Source organism: Macaca fascicularis, chromosome 7 (assembly GCF_037993035.2).
Source record: "Macaca fascicularis isolate 582-1 chromosome 7, T2T-MFA8v1.1".
NCBI classification, from domain to species: domain Eukaryota; kingdom Metazoa; phylum Chordata; class Mammalia; order Primates; family Cercopithecidae; genus Macaca; species Macaca fascicularis.
The window spans coordinates 137,684,579-137,711,239 of NC_088381.1; the positions used below are offsets into that span (position 1 = coordinate 137,684,579).

Consider the following 26,661-nt stretch of genomic DNA (forward strand, 5'->3'; position numbering starts at 1 on the left):
TTTCTTCTAATTAGTAATCTTGTGTGTGTCTAAGAAAAACTTTAGATACAAGAAGGGTTGATACTTGTCCCAGGAGACTCTTCTGGGAGAGATGATGATGAACCGAACGCCAAGGACTTAGAAGGGGCGAACAACTTCAACCGATGTCCCTCCAGACTCCGGCACCTGCCGGCAGTGCCCAAGCGAGTTCCCGCCCCCGGCCCCACCCACCGCGGGCGGAGGGTCGGTCACTCACAGTGTCAAGATAAGGAGACCCACGTTCCCCGAAATTTCCGGCCCTCCCAAAACTTCCGTCTTCCCTGGGTCCAACAGGGTGGACCCAAGGCCCAGGGGCGTCCCCGGAAGTGACGCAGAGACGTGGCCTCCATTTTGTGGAGTGCCAGAGCTGCTAAGTGCGTCAGTTGTGGAGAGGCGTAGACGAGTTAAGTCCTGGTCTGCGTGGAGGCCGACGACTCCGTCGCAGACTACGGACCTGTCTGGGTCTCAGCCGCTAAAGACCCCGTCCGGTAGGTGAGTGGCTCACTTTGAGGGCAAGCCTTCTCGGATCGAGGCTTCTTCATGGCCGCTCAATTCGTGAGCGGCTGGGGCTGCTCTCTTTGCGGAGGACGGCGTCTAATGAGCGCAGTTGATTCGAGGTGGGCGCTGGGGCACGTCTCCCTTTTGGCATACTGTTTGAGGGGTACTGAGGTGGAAGGGCGGTCACTGTTAGGGTGGTTTTTACGTTTTTACACAGCGGTTGTGCGCCCCTCCCTGCCGGTCTTAACGTCTTCATCTCCTAGACCCGTAGAGTAGTGGGCCGGGATCTCCCTGACTGGCGATGCGGCTGGGCCTTTTGGAGGGCGGCCGCAGTGACACCAAGAACGGTGGAGTTGGGAGGAGGAGGGAAAAGGGAATTTGGCACGCGCGGCTGTGCTGCTGCTGATTCCACCGCCGCCATTTTGTGGCCGCAGAGCGCCCGCCCCGTTGGCGCAGGCGCGGTCGTGGCGTCGCGAGAATCCGGCTTCCACCCGCTGTGACGCGCCCGCGAGGCCGCCATTGGGCTGGCTTTGCGGAGGGCGGGGGCGGCTCCGCCCGCACTTCTCGGCCTTTCCTAACTGCGGCAGATGGGAGGGGGCCGGAGAGCTGTGGAGAGTGTGCGGCTGCGCAGTTGGAGAGGTGGCAGTGGGCGTTGCGGTTGCTGCGGTCTGGGCCCAGTAACGGACCGTGTTGGGAGGGAGCTGGGTTTTAATTTTGTCTGCAAGTTAACCTGGCTTCATTAGAGACACTCTTGGCAATCCCGTTTATAACATCACTGGGTAAACATTTTACGCTGTTTATGTTTTTGATTCTTTGATCAGGCGTTTCTCTGTGACAGTCATTGCTGTTATCTCGATTGAATTACTTTCTAATAGGAAGTACTAGCCGGACATCATGAGTGGCTGTCGAGTATTCATCGGGAGACTAAATCCAGCGGCCAGGGAGAAGGACGTGGAAAGATTCTTCAAGGGATATGGACGGATAAGAGATATTGATCTGAAAAGAGGCTTTGGTTTTGTGGTAAGTATTTAGAACTGGGTGAATTATCTGCTAAGTAGGTAGAGTTTTGATAAGCAGTTGTTTTCGATCTTGAGTCCAGGTAGAATATTTGCGTTCAGAAAATGTTACCCAGCCTTGTGTGTGAGTTTTATTGAGGCTGAAAACAACTTGAACTTGCCGGCTCACTGGAACCCACTCCTCGTGGCTCCTTGATTAGGTTTGACTATGTGGCAGTGTTGTTAAGATACTTCTTTTCCTATTCTGTCTCCTGATTTCAATGCTCATTATGTTGTAGAATACTCTTCTAAAGCCCATGTTTATACTTACATTTTAGGAATTTGAGGATCCGAGGGATGCAGATGATGCTGTGTATGAGCTTGATGGAAAAGAACTCTGTAGTGAAAGGTGAGACTCCTGTGTAACTAGTTAGCCTTGGGACATAGAGCAGACTGGGTCTGCTGGCATATTTTTCTAAGTAGATCTATATAACTTAAGTGTGTAACGGAGATTTTTCTTCCTCTTTTGTAGGGTTACTATTGAACATGCTAGGGCTCGGTCACGAGGTGGAAGAGGTAGAGGACGATACTCTGACCGTTTTAGTAGTCGCAGACCTCGAAATGATAGACGGTATGTGAAGGGGGGACGGCTGCATTGAACAAGTATTGTAGGGGTAGCATTTAAGGTTCAGGAGACATTAGTGATGATTCGGGGTCCTGCCATATAATGTGTTTTTCTATTCCCACGTAAGCCCATTGTTCTTGATGAATCTATATGAGTCGTAGAACACAGAATCTGTTGACGGAAGTCATTAGGATGGCTTGTCATATCTGATGGCTTGAACTTGCCCACAGTTGAACACAAGTGCTGTCATTGCATTTCTTCCATTGTGAATACGAATTTTCTTCCTCAGAAATGCTCCACCTGTAAGAACAGAAAATCGGCTTATAGTTGAGAATTTATCCTCAAGAGTCAGCTGGCAGGTTTGTTGAAATACAGTTTTGAGTTATTTTAATGTGGTTTTTTAAAAAAAGTTAATGGGTAGCTAATGTTTTATTTTATTAAAAGTAGTTTTATCTTAAATTAATGGATTTAATGGAATTGTAATTTTAAACATTTAATTAAATGTAATTTGGGGGATATTTTGAACTTTAATATTAGTGATCAAATGTAAATGTTTTGAGGATATTTTTCTTGTTTTTTAAAATCAATTTTTAACCAAATATTAAACCCTTTATTTGCCAGCCTGTCTGTGTCGTTGGCCTTATGACGAGGAGTGCCTGTGGGTTATCCTAATCGTTGTCTTGGTCACTCTTGGTTGGGCCTGGTTGACTTTGCCAGTCAGCTCCTACAGTGATCAGTTGGCCACCTCTAGATCTGTGTTTGCCGGTCTAGACGTTATCGGTGCACTTCCTTGAAGTGCCAGGTTGCAGCGATCCCAGAGCGTTGATAACGTGATCTGATCCCTAAGTTGAGACCTGTCTTCCTGTAACGCTTCCGAATAAGAGGTCCGGTCGAAAAGAGTTGAAAGATACGAAATTAGGTGGTCGTTGGAATCCTGATCGCAGTAAAGTGGTCCTTGGTAACTGCTCGAGTAGAACATGTCTGCATCCGCCAATAGTCTGCTAATAGGGAGGGCTGTGCGATTAAAGGCTTCCATCGATTGGGTAGTGTCCTTCAAGTGGGTGGCGAAGAGCCAGTCGGGCATATGTCATGAAGGTTTCTCCGACCGATTAATGGTTTGCTGCTTGACTAGCCTAGGGAAATAATAATAAAGGTAAAGTAAACTTTTTTAATGACATATGGGGCACAAAATAACTGGTGTCTTGTAAATGTTCTGTTTTTTTTTTTTTTTTTTTTTTTTTAATAAAACTTCTCTACTTTAGTCTTTACTTTAAAAATATGTACTGTTTCCTTTTTTGTTTTTTTTGTTTGTTTTTTTTCTTTTGTACTGAGCTCAGCATAGACTAATACTACCTTAATGTTAAAATCTGAATTTCCTTTAGCATTTTGCTTAAAAGCAATATGCTATTTCCTTATTCCGTGCCCTGACATAGATAATTTTTGAATTCTGATAGAATACAAGTGTGGTAAATGCCATGTTTGTACTTTATCTAACATCTTCTCTTTCAGTAGTCTTGTTTTTTTTTATATCATGTGATTGTTTGTGTGTCCCCTTTCCTCTTCTTTGCTTAACACAATTATCTTGTGTTAAGGATCTCAAAGATTTCATGAGACAAGCTGGGGAAGTAACGTTTGCGGATGCACACCGACCTAAATTAAATGAAGGGTATGTACTGGAAATTGTGAAACTCTTTAAAAATATCCTGAAAATTTTACTGTGAACTTAGTGTTGAGGACTTAAAATTTGAATATGTTATAATGTAGAGATTCTCCAGGGACAGTTTTGCCGCCTCCCCTCTCCCCCCCACACCTTTGGCAGTGTCTGGAGACATGTTTGGTTGTCACAACTGGTTGAGGGAGGATGCTGTTGGCATCTAGTCGCTAGGGGCTAGGCATCCCGCTAAGCATCCCACAATGCATAGGGAACCCTCCCCAACAATTAATTGGCTCAAAGTATAACAGTGCCAAAACTTTGCTCTTTTAATACTGCATTATGCAGAAATGAGACTCAGTAGTGATAGCTAAAGTGAACATAGAAACAACTTAACCTAGACTGCTATGTGCAATGTGTGCGACTACAGGATGTGTATACTTTAAAAGTGGCTTTTTTCCATTTTAGGGTGGTTGAGTTTGCCTCTTATGGTGACTTAAAGAATGCTATTGAAAAACTTTCTGGAAAGGAAATAAATGGGAGAAAAATAAAATTAATTGAAGGCAGCAAAAGGCACAGGTATTTCTAATTTTTAAGTCAAAAGTTGTATTTAATGGGTTTGCTGTAGAGTCTTACCTAGGCTAATTTCTTCTCATTTTTCATAGTAGGTCAAGAAGCAGGTCTCGATCCCGGACCAGAAGTTCCTCTAGGTCTCGTAGCCGATCCCGTTCCCGTAGTCGCAAATCTTACAGCCGGTCAAGAAGCAGGAGCAGGAGCCGGAGCCGGAGCAAGTCCCGTTCTGTTAGTAGGTCTCCCGTGCCTGAGAAGAGCCAGAAACGTGGTTCTTCAAGTAGATCTAAGTCTCCAGCATCTGTGGATCGTCAGAGGTCCCGGTCCCGATCAAGGTCCAGATCAGTTGACAGTGGCAATTAAACTGTAAATAACTTGCCCTGGGGGCCTTTTTTTAAAAAACAAAAACTCCAAAAATTCCCAAACCATACTTGCTAAAAATTCTGGTAAGTATGTGCTTTTCTGTGGGGGTGGGATTTGGAAGGGGGGTTGGGTTGGGCTGGATATCTTTGTAGATGTGGACCACCAAGGGGTTGTTGAAAACTAATTGTATTAAATGTCTTTTGATAAGCCTTCTGCTCACATTTTTGTGAATGTCTGAAGTATATAGTTTGTGTATATTGACAGAGCTCTTTTATAACTAAAGCAAATTTAATTTTTTTGTACTAGAAAAAAATTTGAACATTTTAGTTCCTGGTTATTAAAATATGTTAATTCAGAATTAGTTTAATGCCTCAATTAAACTAATTAATAGCTTTGGACACTTAAAAGAGCTCTAAATTTGCTTGTACATAAAGGCTTAATTTGTTTTCCTTGTTAGGGTCAAGGGTGTCCTTCACTCTTTAACAGCTGCGGGACAGACACATTAAAGCAGCTGTTTGTTATTGATAATAAAATATTATAAAACTCCTTTTGTCTGTCTGTCTGAAGAAGTCCTATGCTGTTTACTTCTCATCCTTATCATCATACAGTACATTTAAAACACCAAACACATCCAGAATCCTGGAGTCGTTATGGTCTCTTTTTAAAAAGTGTTTTTGATGTCTCCACGCTATTCAAAATACAAAGATGTAAGCGAATGCTAAAATCACAATTGAGTTTTCTTTGTGTTCATGGGCCCCCCAACCCCCCCATGTGTTTCCTTTATCTCCTGACTTTATTGGCATCAGGTTACTTAGAGTCAAGAGGAGGATAGTGTGGGAAGCAGTGTTTCTTGACTACCTTAAAGGTTATGATAGGTTTTTTTGTTTTTGAGATGGAGTTTTGCTCTTGCTGCCCAGGCTGGAGTGCAATGGCGGGATCTCAGCTCACTGCAACCTCTGCCTCCCAGGTTCAAGTGATTCTCCTGCTTCAGGCTCCCAGGTAGCAGAGATTACAGACATGTGCCACAATACCCAGCTAATTTTGTGTTTTTAGTAGAGATGGGGGTTTCACCCTGTTGGCCAGGCTGGTTTTGAACTCCTTACCTCAGGTGATCCACCTGCTTGGCCTCCCAAAGTGCTAGAATTACAGCCATGATCCACTGTGCCCAGCCTTGTTTTTGTTTTTTTGAGGCAGGATCTTGTTCTGTTGTCTAGGCAGGAAGGTAGGGGTGTGATCAGTGGTCACTGCAGCCTTGATGTCCTGGGCTCAGGCAATCGTCCTGCCTTTGCATCCTGAGTAAGGGCTACAGGTGTGCACCACTGCGTGTGGCTAATGTTTTTCTAGAGACGGTCTTGCTATGTTCCTCTGGATGGTCTTGAACTGGACTCAAGTGATCTTCTAACTTGGCCTCCGAAAGTGCTGGGATTATAGGTGTGAACTGCTGTGTCCAGTTGTGATGCAGTTTTGGTGGTCGGGTAACATGAATGCTTAAGGGACTTTGACATGGTACTTTTTGTCTTGAGATACGTATGGGATAGTACATGTTTAAGGGAAAACAATAGTGTAAAATGCCTAAGGTCCTATATCCATATTAACCTTAGACTTCTATATTTGAGCTTTCAAGCCCTGCCTTAGATGTGTAGAAAAGGAGCTATATTAATACAGGAGTCTCAAGACACTTAGATATATTCTTAGTTCTGTGGGGGCTAGACTACATAAATACTGGGAAACAGTGAATAACATCTATGTAGCTTCTGATGGTAATAGCCAGGCACTGTTTTAAGTGCCATATCTCTGTATGGACTGAATCTAATACCATTTTACTGGTGGGAATTCAGGAATTCTTCAAAGAAGGGATGGATTGGTATTAAAATCCAGGAAGTCTGATTCCAAGACCCCCACACTACACTCACTGTTGACAAGGATTTTTGCCTCTAGCCGTCCAGGGATTTGGAAAACGGCAGAATTAGAAGCACTAGAAAGAATTAGAAGCTTTTAGCTTCCCGAAAGCGTGGGGATTGGGAAGTGGGAATCTCCATTTGGGAGAATTGAAAGGTTTTTGATATCCTTAATTTTTAAAAGATCACTCCCTGGCTGTTTCTAAGACTAGAACAGGCTATGGACGTTTAAAGCTGCTAATTGTAATAAGAGGCTGGGTTTAGGAGTTGGTATATACCTGTTGAATTAGTTGAGGGAACCAGGTTTATTTTAATAAACGGTGGATTCTAGATTTTCTCAGTGTCTCTGAAGGCAGTACTTGGTCAGCCTGAAGTTGCTATCAAAAGCAACTTTACCCCCTTGGGCTTTTAGAACGTGCTTCTCAGGGCAGTGTGGTAGGTTGATGTTTTTCCTGTCTACCTCTAAATAATCAGACAAACTTTTTTTTTGAGATGGAGTCTTACTCTGTTGCCCAGTTTGGGCGGTCTTGGCTCACTGCAGCCTCTGCCTCCTGGGTTCAAGCGATTCTCTTAGCCTCCCGGGTAGCTGGATTACAGGCACCCACCCCCATGCCCAGCTATTTTTTTTTTTTGTATTTTTAGTAGAGACTGGGTTTTATCCTGTTGGCCAGGCTGGTCTCAAACTCCTGACCTCAAGTGATAAACCCATCTCAGCCTCCCAAAGTGCTAGGTTTACAGGCATGAACTACTCTGCCAGTCTTTATTTTTTTAATTTTTTTTTTTCTTGAGACAGGGTCTTGCTTGGTCACCCAGGCTAGAGTGCAGTGGTGACTCACTGCAACCTGCACTTCCCAGTCTCAAGTGATTCTCATGTCTCAGCCTCCCAGTAGCTGGAATTACAGGTGCCCACCACCACGTCTGGCTGATTTTTGTATTTTTAGTAGAGACGAGGTTTGACCATGTTGGCCAAGCTGGTCTCGAACTCCTGACTTCAAATGATCTATCTGCCTACCTTGGCCTCCCAAGTGTTGGGATTACAGGAGTGAGCCACTGTGCCCAGCCAAGACTTAAGCTAATTTTAATCTTGTGTTAGGGAATACAATAAATTCCTTCTTTTGAAAAAATGGCAGGGAGATAACGATTATGTCTCAAAAAGGGACTCGCAAAACCAGGCTTGAGATATGAGGAGTGTGGATGTAATCCTAAGGAAAGGTTTAGGACCTGCCTTTGTAGGGCACGGTGTAACCTTTGTTTTCTGTTTCTTTCATCTTTATTCCTTACTGTTTTTTTTTTTTTTTTTTTTTTTTTTTTTGAGACGGGATCTTGCTCTGTCGCTAGGCTGGGTGGAGCGCAGTGGCGCTCTGTCGGCTCACTGCAACCTCTGTCTCTGGGGTTCAAGCGATTCTTCTGCCTCAGCCTCCTGAGTAGCTGGGACTACAGGCGTGTGTCACCATGCCTGGCTAATTTTTGTGTTTTTAGTAGAGATGGGGTTTCACCATGTTGGCCAGGATGGTCTCCATCTCTTGACCTCATGAACTGCCCACCTCGGCCTCCCAGAATGCTGGGATTACGAGTGTGAACTACTGCGTCTGGCCATGTTTATTCCTTTCTAAGGGCAGTTTGAGGCCAACCCTATCTTCAGAAGCTAAACAAATGTGTTCTTATATAACTTGTATGTAACCAAGTCTCCTAGCAGATGATGTTGGTTAGATAATAGAGAAAACAATTTGAACAGTTAGGTATATATGGATATAATTAGTAAAAATGATAGTAGCCTTTTCAAAAACTGCTTTTTTAAGAGGATGTTAGTGACCCAAATCTGTGATTCTCGTTTTGGTGTTGGGAGTATTTGTTAGTCCTGCACATTTGCCAAACTGACACCTGAAAACTATATTGTCTTGGTTTCATTCGTACCTGACCATACAAAATGATAAAAATCCCAAGTAACTAAGCATGATTGACTTTTTGTAAGTGTTAATATTCGTTGTTAATCATTTACTTGATCTTTATTTGCATATGATATGCAAAATGTTTAAATTTTATTAGAGACAGTTTGAAATTTGTGAATTCTAGGTATTTGAACATTTTTCTTTGAATTGGGAAACCACTCATTTAGTTTGCTGTACCCAGTTTTGGGGGTGCTTTGTGTTAAAACCAGGTATCTACTGAACTTAAAAAAGAGATTCTTAGGTGACATTGTGTTACTGTATGTATTTGTTTCCTGGTTTTTCCTTGTCAAAGGTTTTTCTCCTCTACTAACGTGATGCATTTGCCCAGTTTTTTCATTTCATTAGCTATTTTTGAGTTTGTTTTGCCTAATTGCATCTTACTGTGTTCACTTTTGCATACTTGATGTCAAATTTGACTTTTTGGGAGCGTCATCCCAATCATGTCAAAAGGGAAGGAATGGGATCTGAATTTTTTAGATTAGAACTTCTGAAATCTAATTCTACAGCATTCTTGAGCATTTATTTATTTCTCTTTTGGGTCACAAAACTTGGAATGGGATTTGGGTATTTGAGTAATGGGTTAAACATATATATTGATTAGTTCAGGAATTGAGTGACTTAAGATGCTTATCAGGCACTGTTTCAGAGATCCTGGCAAGAGGCAGATTTGGTTTCTGGTTTCATAGAATTTCCAGTCACTGAACAAGTCTTTGAAATAAGTAGCAAATTCTAAGTTGGGGATAGTTGAGGCTTCTTGGGCAGATACCCTGTCTGTGTTCCCGGCCAAGGCTTGATGATTCTGATAGATGTACTGGAAATGCTGGAGAGAGACTCAGGCAAGACTGTTGTTTTTGCTGCTCTCTGTAGTTGACCAGACTGGCTTTCAGAATTGCTTTGGGACCAGAATCCAGGCCACCAGGGGAAGGGCTAGGCTGTGCAAGGGGAGCAGTCCTCGCCTTTGTAGGTGCCATTTCCCAGAGCTCCTGGAATTGTTTCTTCAGTTGTGGCAGCAGTGTAGATCATTTTTGTTTTATCTGTAAAGTTAAGGGTCATAGATGTAGAGACAGAACAAGAGGAGTGAACAGTGAACATTGTTTAATCTGGAAAGTACAAGAATACCAACTCAGCCCTAGGGTGTGCTATGTATATATTTTCCATTTCTGTCATCTCTCCCGTGGTTTACTCTTTAAACTCACTTTCCCTTCAATCTCCCTAATGGTAGTACTAGTAATAAAAGTCTTAATGAATTAGACTGTTGAGTCTTCATCATCACTTCACCTCTAACTTCTCTGTACATAACAGTAAAACAACAGGGGAGATGAGTTTATGTATGCAAGGACTGTGTCACATTCAGGGAATGAGGAGGCAGGGAGGAAAGATCTTTGAGAGAGTCTAACCAAGAGAGTTTCCAGTTCTTCCCCCCAACACCCAATTGTTCTGCCTCTTTTCTTGCCCATCGTGTAGGTGGTGATGCAAATTTGAAGATAGCTTTGATTCCTGCACCTTTCCATACAGATGGGAGAGTTCCCTATACAGAGTGCTTCCATCTGTATAGAAAGGTACAAGAATCAAAAGTATAAAAACTTGACAGATTCTTTCCCCTGAGAATAGCTTCTTGGGGCCATTAGGTCCAAAGAAGTTGCTTTGATTTAGTGTTTCCACTGGGGTATTCTGAGATACATTGTGAGGAAAGTTCTTTATAAGTCTTGAGAGCTAAAGATCCATAGAGTATTGTCCTTTGAGGTCACTCCAGGCCTTTCTGGCACTAAAACCTCAAATCTGGGAACTTGGTTGGTCTAGAAACTTCTGTGCCCTTTTTGTAAGAGGGCAGCAAATCTCATGCGTTCCTTTCAGGTAAGCATCAGACTAGATTCTTTTTCACAACTCCACTGTAGCTTTGAACCAAAGCTTCAAAAATGGTTCTAGAGTATGGTCAGCCTGTACTTGTTTCCTGTTGGCTGCTTGGCAACCTAATTACATCTTAGCTAATTGCAAAGGGAAAGAGAATGGTATTTGCTAGTATAATGTAACAAATTCCAACAGGGAAAGTTGTGTATTTCTCCTAGGGTGTAAATCACAGTCCCTAGGGTCTAGACAAGGTTTTGAAGGGGACTTCAATTCATGGATTTGAAGGGACAGTTGAAGGATTTGGAAAGTACTTAGGAAGAATATACTCATATTTAGCGTTACAATGAAGTGTGTTATAAAGTAGGTTTGGATGTTTGAATGTCCGGTTTTTTTTTTTTTTTTTTTTTTAATTGGTGTTAAAGTACACTTTGAGGAAGACACTGGTCTCTGGTCTGTCTTGAGGTTCAATTTTATTTTGAAAGGTTATGCTCTGAGCATTTTAGAGAAGAGATGCTGTGTTAACCCCATAGTGATCAGAGTAAAGTATAAATCATATTAATCAAGTTTATTATGGAGGTAGTCACTGTTTTAACAATCTTATGCTTAAGTTTCCTTTACTGTGTAACTGGAGTTGAGGAATCTTTTTTTTTTTTTTTTTTCTTTATTCTGGGTTATATTAGGCTGCAATGCTTTCATATGTTTTACCTCATATGGGGGTGCCAGTGGTGCTGTGGCTCTGACCTGGTTCCAGGAGATGAGAGCCTAGTCCTGAGAAATGGAAACTTCCCCAACTCTTGTGAGTAGAGGTCTTTCACACAACTAATAATCTCAGTTGTTCAAGGCAGTTCTGTCCTATGATGTCTCTCTACTGAGACAAAGCAGCCCAAATTCCTTCAGTTTTATGAGGTAAACTGCATCCACAATTTCATTCTCCCAGCTAGAAGGAAGAAATGGAGTGCAGTTGATGGAAGTAGCCTTGGATCTTTAAAGCTTCTTGGATGCTTCTTGGGGCTACCTGGTTCTTAGTGGCTTGATAAAAGCTAAAGCCCTATCCAAAAAGTCCCTACTAGAAACTTGCTTGTTGGCAGGCTCAGGTCCAATACTGGAGCAGAACTTGAAGTGGGGATCATTCAGTACTCACCCTTGGGAGTCTTGAATTTCTCATAGCACCGAAACATGGCAATGAGGAGAAGCCCTTCTCCAAGCTGGAAAATCATGTAGAGGAGGGGAAAGAAGAAAAGTGGCCCAATGACTTCAGGGGGAAAGGCCACATTGAGGATGGTGGAACACAATTGGACATTTTGGCATCCGGTCTCCATGCTGACAGTGCGTCGGCACCTGTGTTGGTGAAGAAAACGCCACATACACTCAGAAGGAACTGGAGGGAGCAACTTTGTCCCAGTGCCGCTACCAAGGAGTTTGTCAGCAGATGGAATCTAGACCCTGGACAGTGGTACTTTGCTGTTGCTATTGGTGTTTGGATACCTTTGGTGTCTGGCTTTTTAATCCGTTCAATACCTTTCCTCAATTTTTTTCAAGTCTCTTGGCCAGTTAGTCAAGTCTCTTGTCCAGTTAGTGCATCTGAACATATTGCCAGGAAAATGCCTTGTCCAGGTTTCAGGTTCCTAGCTTGTTATTCTTTTCCTGAAAGACTAGGACAAGAATGAAGCCCATGGGACAGTGGGACCTAAAATAATACTATCTCCAGGTGTGTGGTGGCTCACGCCTGTAATCCTAGCACTTTGGAAGGCTGAGGCAGTCGGATTACTTGAGCTCAGTTCAAAACTAGCCTGGGCAACATGGTAAAACCCCATCGCTAGAAAAGATAAATCAGCTGGGCATGGTGGCTTGTGCCTGTAGTCCCAGTTACTTGGGGGACTGAGGCAGGAGGATCACTTAAGCCCAGGAGGTTGAGGCTACAGCGAACCGAGAATGTGCTACTGCCCTCCAGCCTGGGAAACAGTGAGACCCTTTCTTAAAAAAAAAAAAAATACCTACCGTCCATTGAGGCAGAAGAGAGCAGAGAGAACATAACCCAGCAGAAAGCCAATAAAAGGCATCAGGGAGGAGGTGGCAATCAAGAGTGGTGTCATGGCAAACATGATGCTCTTGCCCACATTGATGGCAGAGAGAACTGTGACGGCCACACTGCACAAGAGAATGATGATCATCCCTCCCTGGGAATGAAGACAAGAAGAAAAGGCAATTAGAAGAGTTGGGGATAGAAAGGAACAGAGAGGAGGGAAGCACAGGTAGAAATTGGAAGTGGGAAACATTGCAATAAAACATGGAGTGGAAGGGAATATGAAAGACCTTTATCTTCTTTTTGGATTTCTTTTTTTAAATTATTAATATTAGAGACAGGGTCTCACTGTGTTGCCCAGGCTCGTATTAAACTCCCGGACTCTGGTGGTCCTCCTGCCGTGGCCTCCCAAAGTGCCGGGATTACAGGTGTGAGCCACTGCACCCAGCCCATCTTTTTAGATTTCTTATCAGTAGCTAGGAAGCCTGGGGACAGCTGATTAACACTTTGATTATTACAAACTCAACCAAGCACAGTTTCTGCTTTTGACACATCTCTAGATAGCAAACTGAGTGAAGTGTTATATGAGGCTATTCAGGCCTCCTGCAAAATGCATATATTAAAAGTTTCAAAGTATTCTTGGAACTTATATACACATTCCTACAATACTGTCATTGTTCCACATACTTTGAAACTCATTAGAACTTGTCATACATATTTGTCTCAAATACCTTTGTTACAGATAGGGATTTTATCCATTTTAGGATCAATTTGACTTCTGGAAATTGCCAAGAGTCATTTGAAACAAAGCTGGTCAAGGTAAATGATCAAGCCCGTAAATACGGTTTTAAACCCAAAATGATGTCTAATAATAAGGGGATAAACCTACTTTCTTGAGTGATCTGCAAATTGAATATGAAGGAAGTTCCCAAAATAACTTTCAGAAATGTCTTGGGTAATAACAACATCATTGGAAACTACGCGGGTCTACTCTGAATGAAATTAAAGGATTTTTCATTGTGCAACATAGGATGCAACCTTTCAAAGTGCACCTCCGTGCACTTTGTACTTTCCAGTGTGCATTTTAGAGAATTGCATGCTCCAAAATGATAAACAGGTATGTGTAAATTTAAGACTGTCCCTTTTATCTCCTTTGCAAATGTTTCTCAAACATACCATGTTATTTTGTAATAGTTATATGTGATGGTTCACTTTTTGGTTCATTCACATGTGTTGCATTTTATATTTCCTAGTAACATTTAAAAAAATGTAAAATATGCATAGCAAAGTTTGCCGTTTTAATCACTTTTGAGTGCACGGTTCAGTGGCATTAAGTACATTCATAATGTTTGTGTTGCTCACATTTCAGCTGCACAGCTTTGTGTTTCTGTTTTTAATGCTTGTTGCAACTGATACGATCATATAAAACATCACCTATACCAATTAGTGGTCCTATCCCAGCATAGGAAGGACTTTCACACATCTCTTCAATAACCATGTGCTTCAAGTTTTATTAAAAGTCTTATTAGCTAATGAGCTTCTCAGTTTACCTTTGCATTTTTAGTTGATTTCCCCTTTTGGATTTCTGTCTTTCGAATTTGCCCTCCACCCAACAGTCAAATAGTTTTTATCTCCATCAAGAGTGTAGTGGATAATTTAGGAGGCACTGGGCTACAGGAATTGTCCACGAATCCTGAAGCCCTATTCCTCTGTATAGGCATTCACTCTTATTCTCTCACTCATGGTCTCTGACTCTTGGGGGCTGCACAGTTGTGGTTATGAGCACAGACTTTGATATGATCCAGGTGGGAAAGCTGGCTCTGCTAGTCTCCAGGTGTGTAAGCTTTGGGGAGTCACTCAACCTGAGTGAGGTTGACAGCATAGGACCTGGCATATAAGAAGCATTCACTAAACTAACTCCTATTATTACTCAAAGGGGAGGAATGTAACATTCTAGAGTTTCATCACTCTCACCGCTGCCATCTCTGGAAATTTATCCTGTCTACAACCCCTGCTGAGACAAGTGGCCCTCGGTAGTTGCTTCTCCATAGGCCACCATGTTTGGTACCACCTGACTTCATTGCCCTGCTCACAACTGGGATGAGTGTCCATTAATAAGCAGCCAATCCATTGGCTTACCAGTGACACATGAGATGACATGTCCACACGCTACCCACAAAGGTGGCCTGCACAGGCTGGTGAGTAGTAGAAATAATCAGTTTCTCTCACTTAGGAAGTTTGCAGGATTACAGAGAGGGAAGCAATAGCAGGGACAAGTGTCAAAACACACAGAGGCCTGGGAGGAACAGAAGCCACAAGTTGGCAGAAACTATAAGACAAAGGAGAGTTAGGGGTCAGTTCATCAGTAGCAGCAGGTGTGGGAAATGCATGAGTAGAGTGTTGAGTCAATGAAATGGTGGGATCCTTATTAAAGAATAGTGGATGGCTTGTGAAAGTGGCTTGTGGACTATGTCATTCTCAGATTCATCAGCCTTCTAACCACATAGCCTTAAGTTAATTTCTTGAATTGCCTTTCAAAATGAGCATCCCTGAAATCGTATCTTGGTATATCTAAATGTGACCTTCCACCAGCGAATGCAACTGGTTGAACCCAGTGTGAGCAGATACCTGCTGCCAGAGCTAGTTATTGAAAGTTGGGTTATTTTGATTTGCAAGGTCCTAGGAGGGTTAAGTGTGCAAAGAGGCCAGGACAATCATTTGTTCATTTTCCAGTGTGGCACTCACTGTATTATTTATGGGACAGGGTGACAAAGGATGAACATAGTCCTCAAAGAGCCATAGAAACAAGGGAACCTCAGCCTTTGCAGCTTGACCCACATGTTCGTCTCTGCATCCTCACAGGAGTGATTCCAGTTTTGGAAAATAGGAAAATCAGTGTAGCTGTTGACTTTGTGGTTGTTTAACCCTGGAGGTTTAGCCAGGGACAAAATGGGTCCAGGGCATGCCTGGGTTTTTTAGATCACCTTTTATGTAGTCCCTTATTACTAGTCTCTGTCTTTCTAGCCAAGGTATTTCTTAGCCCTTTTAATGTTCTCTGGCTTCATTTTGACTTCATTTCCTCTTTGGCATTGAGTAGTGGATGTGCAACACAACAGGAACAGAGACTGGTTGAGACAATCCTGGCTCTGCCAAGTACCTTTTCCGGGCCTCAGTTACTCTATCTGCAAATTGAGAATAAGGCAGGAGACTGAACTTCATCTTAAAGGCTTCTCCAGTTTTAAAATCTGAGATTCCACTTTTTGCAACCTCAGAGAAACACTTCTAAAGCTACTCTGAAGTAGAAAGGAGACATGCTCTTGCATCAGTTGTCATTAGCACTGTGATTTGGTATTCTGGTCCCCAGTTTCCCACCTATAAAACGGGAGGGTAGAGTAGCATTAAATGATAGTAGTGGTCACTTCACATTTTAATATTCTTTATATTTTATATGCATTTCTTTAAGATCGTTTGTGGGTGTATAGGATTTTTAAAAAAGCAATCTTATGCACCCTACAAACTACCTTAAAGAAATGAAATGATGCACACAAACATGTTTCTCTGTGTACGTTGTTTTTCTGCTGGTGTGTGGAAGAGCAGCAGATAGGACTTGCCCTTCATTCCTTTATTTATTCTCAGGCATTGGCTATGGGGGCACTGTGATAGGTGCTGTGGATTCAGTGTTAATTAAGACATAGCCTTATGGTCTTGCTTCTTGAGAAATAAGTGGGGAATAAACATGAACATTTTTAATGCAGTATAATAATTTCTACAGGGGTTGGCTGGAGTGTTGGGTGCTGTGGGAATGAATAGAACAAGCATCCTACTCCGGCTTAAGAGGTTTAAGGAAGGCTTCCTGGAGGAGGCGCTGTTTGTGTTGAGACTTAAAGGATGAGTGGGAGTGACCCAGTGAAAGATGGTGAGTGGGGTGAGAATTGGGAAGAAGAGTGTTTCAGGTGAAGGGAAGGGCATGTGCAAAGAGAAAAGAGCTGAGACTGGTAAGGTCAATTGAGACCAAATCTCAATTTGATTTGGTGCCACATTAAGAAGTTTAAACTCTATCCTAGGGGGAAGGAGCCAATGAGAGGCTTTAAGCAGTGGAGACACATGATAGAGTTTGTACTTTACATCTTCACCCTCAGGTTAAAACTGGGTGAGGAGGTTGGATGAGAAGGCCATTTGAGTTGTCTAGTGAGAGGTAAGGATGGAGAGGAATGAATGGATTCCAGCAACAGAAGGTGGAATCGACGGTCATTAATTAGATAGGTGTGAGTGGTGAGGGAGAAGGGAACGTTGAGAATGACTTCCAGTTTCCGGTTGAGGCAATTGGGCACACACACAGTGCCACCGACTGAGATAACCACACAGGGGGAGGAGATGACTTATTTAACATATATTGAGTTTTAAATGCCAGAGGTATATTCAGATAGAAAGATCGGTAGATAATAAATGGATTCTGGAGTCAGGAGAGAGTTGAGGTCGGATGATGCTGTTCTGAAAGTCTCAGCTTGCAGATGGTAATTGCAGACCTGAGAGGGATCAGATCCTGGGCTAGGAGAGGTCTGGTGAGAAAGGCAGAAAGCTTGGTCTGAATGCAGAGAAGTGCCTTTGACCAGAGGAACTCATAAGGGAGTCCGAAGGAGGTCACAAGAGGCAGGAGGAAAGCAGCAGAGCTTAGAGTCACTAAAGCTGACAGAGAAGGCTTTTGAGGAGGCGGCAGTGGTCAATTCTGTCCAATGCTGCTAGAAGGTCAAGAAAGGATTGAGAAATGTCCATTGGATTTGGCAGAGAAAGTGGAGCAGGTGGTCATCAAGATGCCGGGTGGATGGGAGACCAAGGAGGAGAGAAGAGAGGGATTCAAATAATGGAAATGAATGGCTGAGGGCCTGGTCACTCGTGAGAAAGCTCTGGTGGTGGCATGGGGGAAATGGAAGATGTCTGAGAGGCAGCGATTGACAGAGAGAGAGAGAGAGAGAGGAGTGAGGGTGATTTTTCATGAAGCCTGGCTAGGAAGGGGAGCAGGGGGGAGGTATTAGGTGGAATGGGAGGTGGATTCCACAAGAAATTCCAGTGAGAGATAGTTTTTGTTCTGTTTTTTTGAAGATAGGAGATATGTGAGTCTGTGTCCAAGCTGACTGTGAAGAACCAATACAGAGATGTTTTAGAAATGAGAGTGAGAGAGGGGAGGCTGCTGGATCAGGGGCATAATCAATAAAAGGAGGTCTCTGAGTACAAGGGTGGAGAGAATGATGCTGAGGTGGGGTGACCGGCCAGGGAAAGGAGGAGGGATGATTCCTCCATGTCCTCCAGCAGGCGGGAAGCGGCCATGGCACTGGGACAGGGAAAGGGCAAAACTACTCTTGAGACAATAGTAGTGTGAAAATAAACCCCCCCTGAAAACTGGACTCTTGGCTTCTTTGTTCCAGGCCCAAAGCTGCTGCCAAACTTTGGGGTTCTCAGCAGCATGCCTTACAGACCAGGCCAGAGGCATTGATGCAAGGGCAGAGACAGTACAGGATGTCAGGAGACCAAGTCCTTCCTGAGGACCAGGATGACCCCCTGGCTCTGTGGGATGAACAGTGAGCCAAGCAGGAGGCTGGCAGAGACTGAACTCCAACGTTGAAAATGTTGGTGGAGAGACCATAGCTGCACTCTAAGAGTCCGGGATTTTTCTGCACACAAGGCAGTGGCATGATGCCCTGTCTGTGACCACAGTGCTCCTCAAAACCTTTGTGGCCTTAATTCACTCTGCTTCCCACCCCATCCCTCTCCTGAAATGCTGGGAATGGGTATACTACCTTTCTCCTCTAGCTTCTTGCCACATCAGCCAAATTTGACCTTGGTGCCCTCTCAACTCCTCTATTCAGCCTTCTCCCCAGGTTTACCTAAATGCCTCAAGCCCTTCCTTTTTAAGAAGCCTCCTTTACCACTCCCGCCCTCACTGTTCCCATCTCCTTGCCTTCTGCAAATACTTGTGTGTACACTGGAATTGGATCTTCTCTCTTTTTTTTTTTTTCTTTTTAGAAATGGAGTCTTGCTTTTTGGCCCAGGCTGGAGTGCAGTGGCGCGATCTCAGCTCACTGCAGCCCCCGCCTCCCTGGTTCCAGCGATTCTGCTGCCTCAGCCTCCTGAGTAGCTGGGATTACAGGCACTTGCTACTATGCCTGGCTAATTTTTTAATTTTTTTTTTTTTTTTTTGTATTTTTAATAGAGATGGGGTTTTGCCATGTTGGTCAGGCTGGTCTCAAACTTCTGACCTCAAGTGATCCACCCACCTCAGCTTCCCAAAGTGTTGGGATTACAGGCGTGATCCACTGCACCGGCCTCATGTGTTACTTCACTTTGTGCAAACATCAGACTCTGGTGACAATGAATCCTCAGAGTGCGTGGCATAAAACTTAGCATCTAGTAGGAGCATATATGTGTTTATTATTAATATAGTGATTATACCGTGTAGTTGTATATGGTGTTTTTATTCTTTTGCCATAATTTGTCAAGCCCCCAGGTTCTTACCTTGATGACATAGCGCATGTATTGTGGCCGTTTGGATTTGAGGACGATCCCTATGGTGCAAGGAATGAGAACCGGGACCAGTGATAATATGATGCGTCCATAGGGCACCTTGTCCTTCAGGTCCCCATCATAGATCCCCCTGGTGTAGAGGTACAGGAGGAGAGGCATCATGCCAAGGGCACAGAAGGTGGAGCAGGTGGTCATCACAATGCTGGTGGGAGACATGGGAAGAGGGGAGAAAGAGAGCCCATAAATACAGACTATTTTGTTGAGTGCCTGCTAAGTGCCAGTCACTGTGCTAAGTGCTTGACATATGTGACTTCAGTTCCTTTCCCCCATATCATTAGGCAGTAAGCATACTATCTTCTTTTTGCTGACAAGGAAGCTGGGGACTAGAAGAGTTGTGTCCTGCTCGAAATCACACAAGGTAGTACGTGGCCAAGGCAGGATTTGAACTTAGGCTGGTTCAACTGCTTCAATCCCTGTGTGCTTCATTGTGGAAGGAGCCATTCTGATCTCCTTCTCTGTAATAGAACCCTTTTTGCATTGAGCACCTTCCCCATGCCAAGCCCATTTTGTAGAAAGCTAACTGTGTGATCCCATTACTCTGATCATTAGCCCACTGGACCAGGGAATAGCACCTGACCCACAGTTACTAAATGTCTGGTTTAGAGCCTAGGGAATGGCTGGTTGTAGTGGCTTTGTCCAACGGAGACAATAACGATTAGCTATATCAGCACATTTTACCTTGTGGGGAGTCTGAGTGTGAGACACAATGACAGGGCACTTGGTCTTTGGAGATGGGTGGCATGGGAGTGATGGTCAGGCAGAAGCCAAAAACCCTACTAAGAAAAATCAGTAAACAGATACCATGATTAAAAGGACTGTAAAAGAAATAGTGAAGCAGTAAGAAACAGAATAATTGAAGGGCCATAATGGTGGGGTAGTAGAGAAGGCAGTAATAGATACCCATGTTGAGTAAGTGACAAGATAACTTGGTCAGACTTGCTTTGCATCTTGGATAGTATTCCAGTCCCCAACTCTGGTGTTCTCATGCTCTTTACTTTCTGGTTCCTCCTGATACTATTTAAAATAAATTGAGTGTGATACTCAGAGCCTGAATAATATATCCTTCCAGCTCTAATATGTATCCTACTTGTTCAATTTCCTTTTCCATTTGGAATCTTATATATGTTAGTCCCAGGACCCTGTCTAGGGAGAGGCCCTCCGGAAAGGTCAACTGAGAAGGAAGCTGATAGGGCATCTCCTTGGATTTATGGACATTCACATTAAAAATATATGACTCTGACTTTTATTCCAGTGGGAAGGTGGTTGGGAGGTGAGGGCTTGGCAAGACCCTAGGAAAACCACACTCAGTGTGTCCCTCCTCCTCCCCACAGTCCCACCCTCCATCTACACTTCTTTCATTATTTCCATAAAGATGGAATATGGCTTAAATATGCATCAAGAGCAGCCTATATCAACGGTTCCAGAGCATAGCTATCAAGAACAATAGGTAGACATGTCATAAGGATAAGAGCTGTTAGAGGTGAGGAGAGTCCCTCAAAGAAAATTGTGAACTAGATAATAGGAACTCCCCAACCCCCATGAACAAATACACACTTGAGCTTGTAAGAAATTAACATTTATTTTAAGTGTGGCATAGTGGCTTATGCTTATAATCCCAGCATTTTGGGGGGCCGAGGAGGGAGGATTGTTTGAAGCCAGGAGTTTGAGACCAGCCTGGGCAACAAAGTAAGACTCCTATCTCTACATACGAGCAAACGAACAAACAGTTTCACTGTATAGAGGGGTTATCGAGGGGAGTGGAGTGTTAGTCTTGGCACTCTTTCATGCCCGAGGGAGGGACCAGAATTGAGGTCTTAGACCTGGGATGGGAGGAGCATTGAAACTGAGCAACCAATAATAAAAGGATCATGGGGTGGGGGGAAGGGAACTTTCTAATTATATCATCAATCAAATATGAAATCATGGTGGAAAAAGAGTATTTAGAACATAAAAATAGTAAAATACATATTTAAAAAACATGGTGAGGGGACTTGGGATTAGGCAATGGTTTCTTATATATGACGTCTAAAGCACAAACAGCCAAAGAAAAAACAGATGAATCAGACTTTATTAATATTAAAAACTTGTGATTCAAAGGACACCATCAAGAAAGTGAAAAGCCAACCAGAGAATGGGAGAAAATATTTGCAAGTCATATATCTGATAAGGGTCTAGTATTCAGAATATATGAAGAACTCTGATAATGCAATAATAAAAAAGTAAAAAATGGGCGAAGGATTTGAATGAGATGTTTTCCCAAAGAAGATATACAAATGGCCAATGAGCACATGAAAAGACGCTCAACATCATTACTTATTAGGAAAATGCAAATCAAAACCACTATGAGATACCACTTAATATCTACTAGCATGGCTATAATTAAAAAGATGGACAATAACAAGTGTTGCAGGGTATGTGGAAAATTTGGAATCCTCATACACTGCTGGTGGGAATGTAAAATGGTGCTTTGGAAAATAGTTTGGCAGTTTCTCAAAAATGTAAACACAGAGTCACCGTATAACCCAGCAATTCTACTCTTAGGTATATATTCCAAGGGAACAGAAAGCACGTTCACACAAAAACTTGCCTGTGAGCTTCCATAGACATTATTCATACTAGGCAACAAGTAGAAACAACCCATATGTCCATCAGCTGAATGAATGGATGAGCAAAATGTATTATATCCATACAATGGGATATTATTCAATTACAAAAACAAATGAAGTATTGTGACATGCTGTCACATGAATGAACCTTGAAAATATTATGCTAAGTGAAAGAAGTATAGATACAAAAGGTCACATACTGAATGCTTCCATTTATGTGAAATCCATAGAGACAGAAAGTAGATTAGTGGTTGTCAAGGGTTAGAAGGGGAGAGAAATATGGGGACTCCTGCTAAATGGGATGGAGTTCCTTTTTGGGGTATTGAAAATGTTCTGAAATTAGATAATGGTGATAGTTTCACAGCCTTGGAAATATGCTAAAAACCAAGGCATTGTACTTTTTAAAGAATGGATTTTATGGTATGTGAATTATATCTCAATAAAAAGTAATTTAAAAACCATGCCAGGAGTAAATAAAGCAATTATTAAAGGGCAGTTTATAGCCTTACATATTTATATCGAAAAAGAAGAAAGACTGAAAAGTAATGAGTTAAGCACCTTACTCAAGAGGTTAGAAAGAGAAAAACCCAATACAAAGAAAAGGAAGAAATTTTTTAAGTTTTGTAAATTGTTAGAGAGGATCAGTAAAACCAAAAGTAGGGTTTTTTTGGTTTGTTTTTCTTTTTTTTCTTAAAGGCCAGTTAAATAGACACCTCTGGCAAGACAGACCAGGGCAAAGAGAGATGGCACAAATTGATGATGTTAGTGTGAAAAAGGGAACGTAATTACAGAGACAATGAAGATTTTAAAAAGTAATAAACTACAGACATTTTCATACTTTCATTTTTAACTTAAATGGACAATTTCATGGGAAATATAACCTACAAAACCAAGTCAATATGAAGCCAAAAACCTGATTCAACTTAGAATTATTTAAGACATTTAATAAGCAGTTCAAAACCTATCTTCTAGAACCCCACATGATTTATACTGTCTTACGGTAGTGTTCTACTAAACATGCAAAGTGCAGATTGCTGCAATATTATGCAAATCTATCCAGATAATATAAAAAGTGGAAACATGCCCCCATTTATTGTATAAGGTTGATATGATCTTGGAACTAACGTTGGAGAATGATATGGGAAAAGAAAATTGGGGGCCACTCTTATTTATGAACATAGAAGCAAAAATAATAAAACATTAGCAAATAAATCAAGCAGTGCTTTAAAAAAGCAATACAATTGAACAAGATAAGTAAGAATGGCTTAACATTAGATAATCTATTAATACATACTACTGTATTATTAGATTAAAGAAATGGTATAATTTTGTAGATACAGAAAAGTCATTCAACAAAATTTAATGTTCTTACATAATAAAAATTTAGCATGATTTTGAATGAACGGAATGAAAATTCCTAGCAACAGAATGAAAATTCCTTAACTTGAAAGGAAATCTATTAGAAAAGTATATTAAACACTAAACTTAATGGTAAAAAGTTAGAGGGACTGGCTTGAGACTGAGGTTTCGCTAAAAGCAAGAGCTTCTGCTAGTGAGTTTTCTTTAGCTTCAGCACAGGCTGCTGGAGCTGGAGCGGGTCTGAAGTAGCTCCTCTGGCAGATGTTCAAGACTAGAGTCCCCCCGTTTGCAAGGATGAGCATCAACCAGCCCCTGCATACTGTGTCTGCAGGAGCGAGCCCTTGCTGATTTCTGCTTATAATGCTTTGGGCAGGGCGTTAGGGGGTGCTGCTGTCTTCCCCTTACCAGGGTGGCTGAGATGGGGCTGGCATATCCTGAGTGGGTGCTGGGAAACGCTGGGATCTCCCTGGTTGTGCCTTTGCATGGAAATGTCACTGCATCTGATGGGGAATGAGGGACTTTAAAGAGAAAACATCTCAGATGACCAGGTAATTGGGAGGACCTTTTGGAAATTCTTGCCTGCTTTGCAGGAATTTGAGGTGCTCATTTGTTTCCAAGTCACCTTGATCTTCCTGGTGATGTTTGGAACGAATCACACTGCCTTTTAAATCTCTGGGCTCAAAGCAGGCAACCTGTCCACTGTTGTAGGTGGATGCAGTTCTCCAGAGGTTCCTTTCGCTTAAATCAATGCTCCTTTAAGACAATCCTTGAGACACCTCTGGAAGCAAGGAGATCACCACGAGCTTCCTGGACCAGTATGGTCCCTTTGGCTTGGTGCTTAAACCAGACATACCCCAACTCCTGTCCCCATCCCAGCATAAGCTCTTGGCAATAAATGCCAGCCTCCCCCTGCCCTAGCCTCCACCCAGCCTGCATTCACTCCTTCCTGGCTTTAGCCCAGCTCTTCCCCTCAATTGTGACATCTCTAATGTAGCTCCTGTCCCAGGCTGTTCCCTCCTCATCCCCAGGCCTACCTGAGATTCATGTCCCCCTTCATGGCCAGACTGAAGACATTGGACAGGTTCCCTCCAGGTGAGCAGCCACAGACCAGGATGGCCAGCGCCTCAATGTTGTTCAACTGGAAGACCTTGCCCAGCACAAAGGCCGTAAGGGGCATGATGCCATACTGTGCCACCAGGGCGATGGCCAGTCCTTTAGGCTTCCATAAGTGAGCCTTGATCTTGCTGAACTCCATGGTGCAGCCCAGCGAGAGCATAACGAAGAACAACATGAACACCAGGATGATGCTCAGTGCCAGGTCTGTGGGGCGCTTGCCAAAGTTGGGTGGCAGGGTGAAGTTGAAAGGGGCAGATGCGTTGTGGGCCTCCATCCTCCTGTGAGGCAGTGGAAGACCACTCCTTGTTCTCCGGCTGACTCCGTTTCTTGTGCAGTTCTTGCTGGATGCCTTCTTTAATCACCTCTCAGGACAGAGAGTTTCTGGACAAAAGCTCTGGGCAAATAGAAGGGTTATGCAACTAGCTGAGCTATTTCTCTGGCTGTTGCCCCAAAGAGGAACAGCCCAGAACCTTATCTGCCTGCCCTAGCTCTCCCAAGCTCGCTGACCTCTGCTGAATTCCTGGATGCTACTCGTAGTCCTCTCTTGTCACTTTGCTGCTTCTGGGCTTATTTCTCCCCTTTGCCCTCCACTGAGTGTGCCTCATAGGCATTCGGTTCCTGGGGACCTGCCCAGGGCCCACCTGAATCCAGGTCCAGTCCATCTCCTTCCCTGCAGCTCCTGTTCCCAGCTCAGCCCTTGATTCCTTAATTTCTTGGTTGGGGAAAGGCATCCTGCCTGTGTCCAGTGGGTTATCATTTGTCCCCAGAACCCATGACAGTGAAAGGAGCTGGGTGTTGCCTTTGGTTCCTGGATATAGGTAGCATAGCCCAAGGGGGTGTGGGACAGGCAAATGTCACTGGCCTCCAGGAGGGGATGTGTCCATGACCCTTTTCCTGGGAGCTGAGAGGATGCCAGTGTCCTCCCTGGCATCCTCCCAGGGAAACTTTTGTCTTATCCCCAAACTGGGACTGTATGAGTCCCAGGGAGGAATACTGGTGGTGGCTGCTCCACACTCCCTGAAATGCTTACCGTCAGAGGGAATAACCAGCTGGGATGGTGGGTGGGCTCTCAGGAAGCTTGGAGGCTCTTTCCCCAAAGAGCATCCTGAGGGAACCCTGGCCGTGGAGATTGCTTTGTGCCCGAGGAGGCCCACTGCTTGGGAAACTTGCTGAGAAGGAAGCAGGAATGCAGTCTTTTCTCCCTGACTTCCTGACTGCTTTACTTTTGCACTGGGCCTGTGTGTTTCAGGCTGGGAGACAGGCTTGAGGTGTGCAGCAGCAGCAGAGAGAGGTGGGCATGCCAGGGGCAGGGCCACCTAGTGTGTGAGATTATCCTAAGCCTTGCTCTTTCCATCTATCCCCACTGCAGAGGGGGGACAAGGGAGGGGTCTCCTTCAGAAACACAATTGCCTCTTGGCTTGGTTGGAACCCAGGAGGCCTGGGTGGGGTCTGAAACAGGTGATTAGGCTTTGTATGTAGGACTCCAGAGGGCAGAATAGGGACCAGGGTGTGAACCACTGTTGGGTGGATGTGGGGACAGATTTTGGCTTGGTGCAAGGAACTACCTGAAAATGAGAGCTCTCCAAGGATGGCCTTGAGGTCTCTGGAATCCTGCTTGGATGGGTTGGATGGCAGGATCCATACATATTGCATCGTATCCAAGAAAAGGGTGCTCCCTGGGCTTGCGCGGTGGACAGCTTGCAGGGCCGTATACTGTGGCCCTGGGTGACATGAACTTGAAGCCCCTTTTCCTTTGAGAGTCTCTGCTAATGATTTTCAGGTGCTTGAGTTGGGCTGGTATCAAAGGGAGGGCAGGCAGAGGACTGGGCACTGGATGTGATGCCTGGACTGAGTGTTCCCACAGGGTAGGGTTGAGTCTCAAAGGAGTCTGCTTCCTCTCTCTGGGGCTAATCAGAAGGGAACAGAGTGGCTAGGGGAGAAATATCGGTCACTAACTGAGTACCAGTCACCATGGGAGGCGAAAAAAAAAAAAACCAAAAACCAAAAATGATATAATTCATGTTCCTGTTCTCAGGGACCTGATGGTCTGTATAAGACCACAGGTAGCCAGATGGTACACAATGCAATATGGAAGCTCGTGAGGGTGGAGGCCATGCAGGGCTGCCAAGTACACCTGTTCAGGTTGGGCACTGCACAATGCCAGGGACGCCACTCTACAGATGTCTTGTGTAACCGTACATGAGGCCTTAAAGTCAAAGGAAGAAGTTAGCTTTTTACACATTTGCCTGGTGCCAAAGGGTGACGAGGAATTGACCAATATCTGTTAAAGAGTAGGGTCTGGGCATGTGTCTATTGATCCGATTGTGCACATCCAAAGGGAAGAGTTCCCATGAACACATTCATAACCTGGACTCTAAATCATGTAGTCTCTATCAACTCTCCCTCCTCACCTCTTCTCAGAAACCCCAAATCCTTCCACCTCCTACTGTGAGTTTTTCCCTTTGAGAAAACACAGTTTCTTGCCCTGGCTACTCCTCCTCCCACTCCTCCCCATTCGCTCTGTTCCTAGCAATGTGCCTTTGCAGAGAATGGAAAAATCTCT

At 43.6% G+C, this 26,661-nt stretch overlaps 2 protein-coding genes across 16 annotated transcripts; one reads left to right on the plus strand and one right to left on the minus strand.

Annotated features, from left to right (window-relative positions):
- The first annotated feature begins 396 nt into the window (after positions 1–396).
- On the plus strand, positions 397–5,266 carry SRSF5 (serine and arginine rich splicing factor 5). 14 transcript variants are annotated; one of them, XR_012415900.1, is made up of 9 exons: positions 397–635; positions 1,392–1,536; positions 1,850–1,920; positions 2,044–2,142; positions 2,426–2,495; positions 2,758–3,289; positions 3,729–3,802; positions 4,256–4,366; positions 4,453–5,266. XR_012415900.1 is itself a non-coding variant. In XM_005561612.3 (8 exons), the coding sequence occupies exons 2-8, from the start codon at positions 1,411–1,413 to the stop codon at positions 4,718–4,720; spliced, it is 819 nt and encodes a 272-aa protein (XP_005561669.1). In that variant the 5' UTR covers positions 397–635; positions 1,392–1,410; the 3' UTR covers positions 4,721–5,266. The 14 variants fall into 14 exon arrangements, 8 of the variants coding, with proteins under 8 accessions (XP_005561669.1, XP_073853727.1, XP_015309416.1 ...); XR_012415903.1 differs by having other exon boundaries at positions 4,456–5,266; XR_012415899.1 differs by having other exon boundaries at positions 397–510.
- A 3,799-nt stretch (positions 5,267–9,065) lies between these two features.
- Positions 9,066–24,458, minus strand: SLC10A1 (solute carrier family 10 member 1). Of its 2 annotated transcripts, XM_045396617.2 has the most exons (5): positions 24,017–24,458; positions 18,949–19,159; positions 12,414–12,592; positions 11,557–11,753; positions 9,066–9,601 (listed from the first exon to the last, which is right to left on the minus strand). In XM_045396617.2, the coding sequence occupies exons 1-5, from the start codon at positions 24,370–24,372 to the stop codon at positions 9,495–9,497; spliced, it is 1,050 nt and encodes a 349-aa protein (XP_045252552.1). In that variant the 5' UTR covers positions 24,373–24,458; the 3' UTR covers positions 9,066–9,494. The 2 variants fall into 2 exon arrangements, 1 of the variants encoding a protein (XP_045252552.1); XR_012415897.1 differs by lacking the exon at positions 12,414–12,592.
- Positions 24,459–26,661: the final 2,203 nt, after the last annotated feature.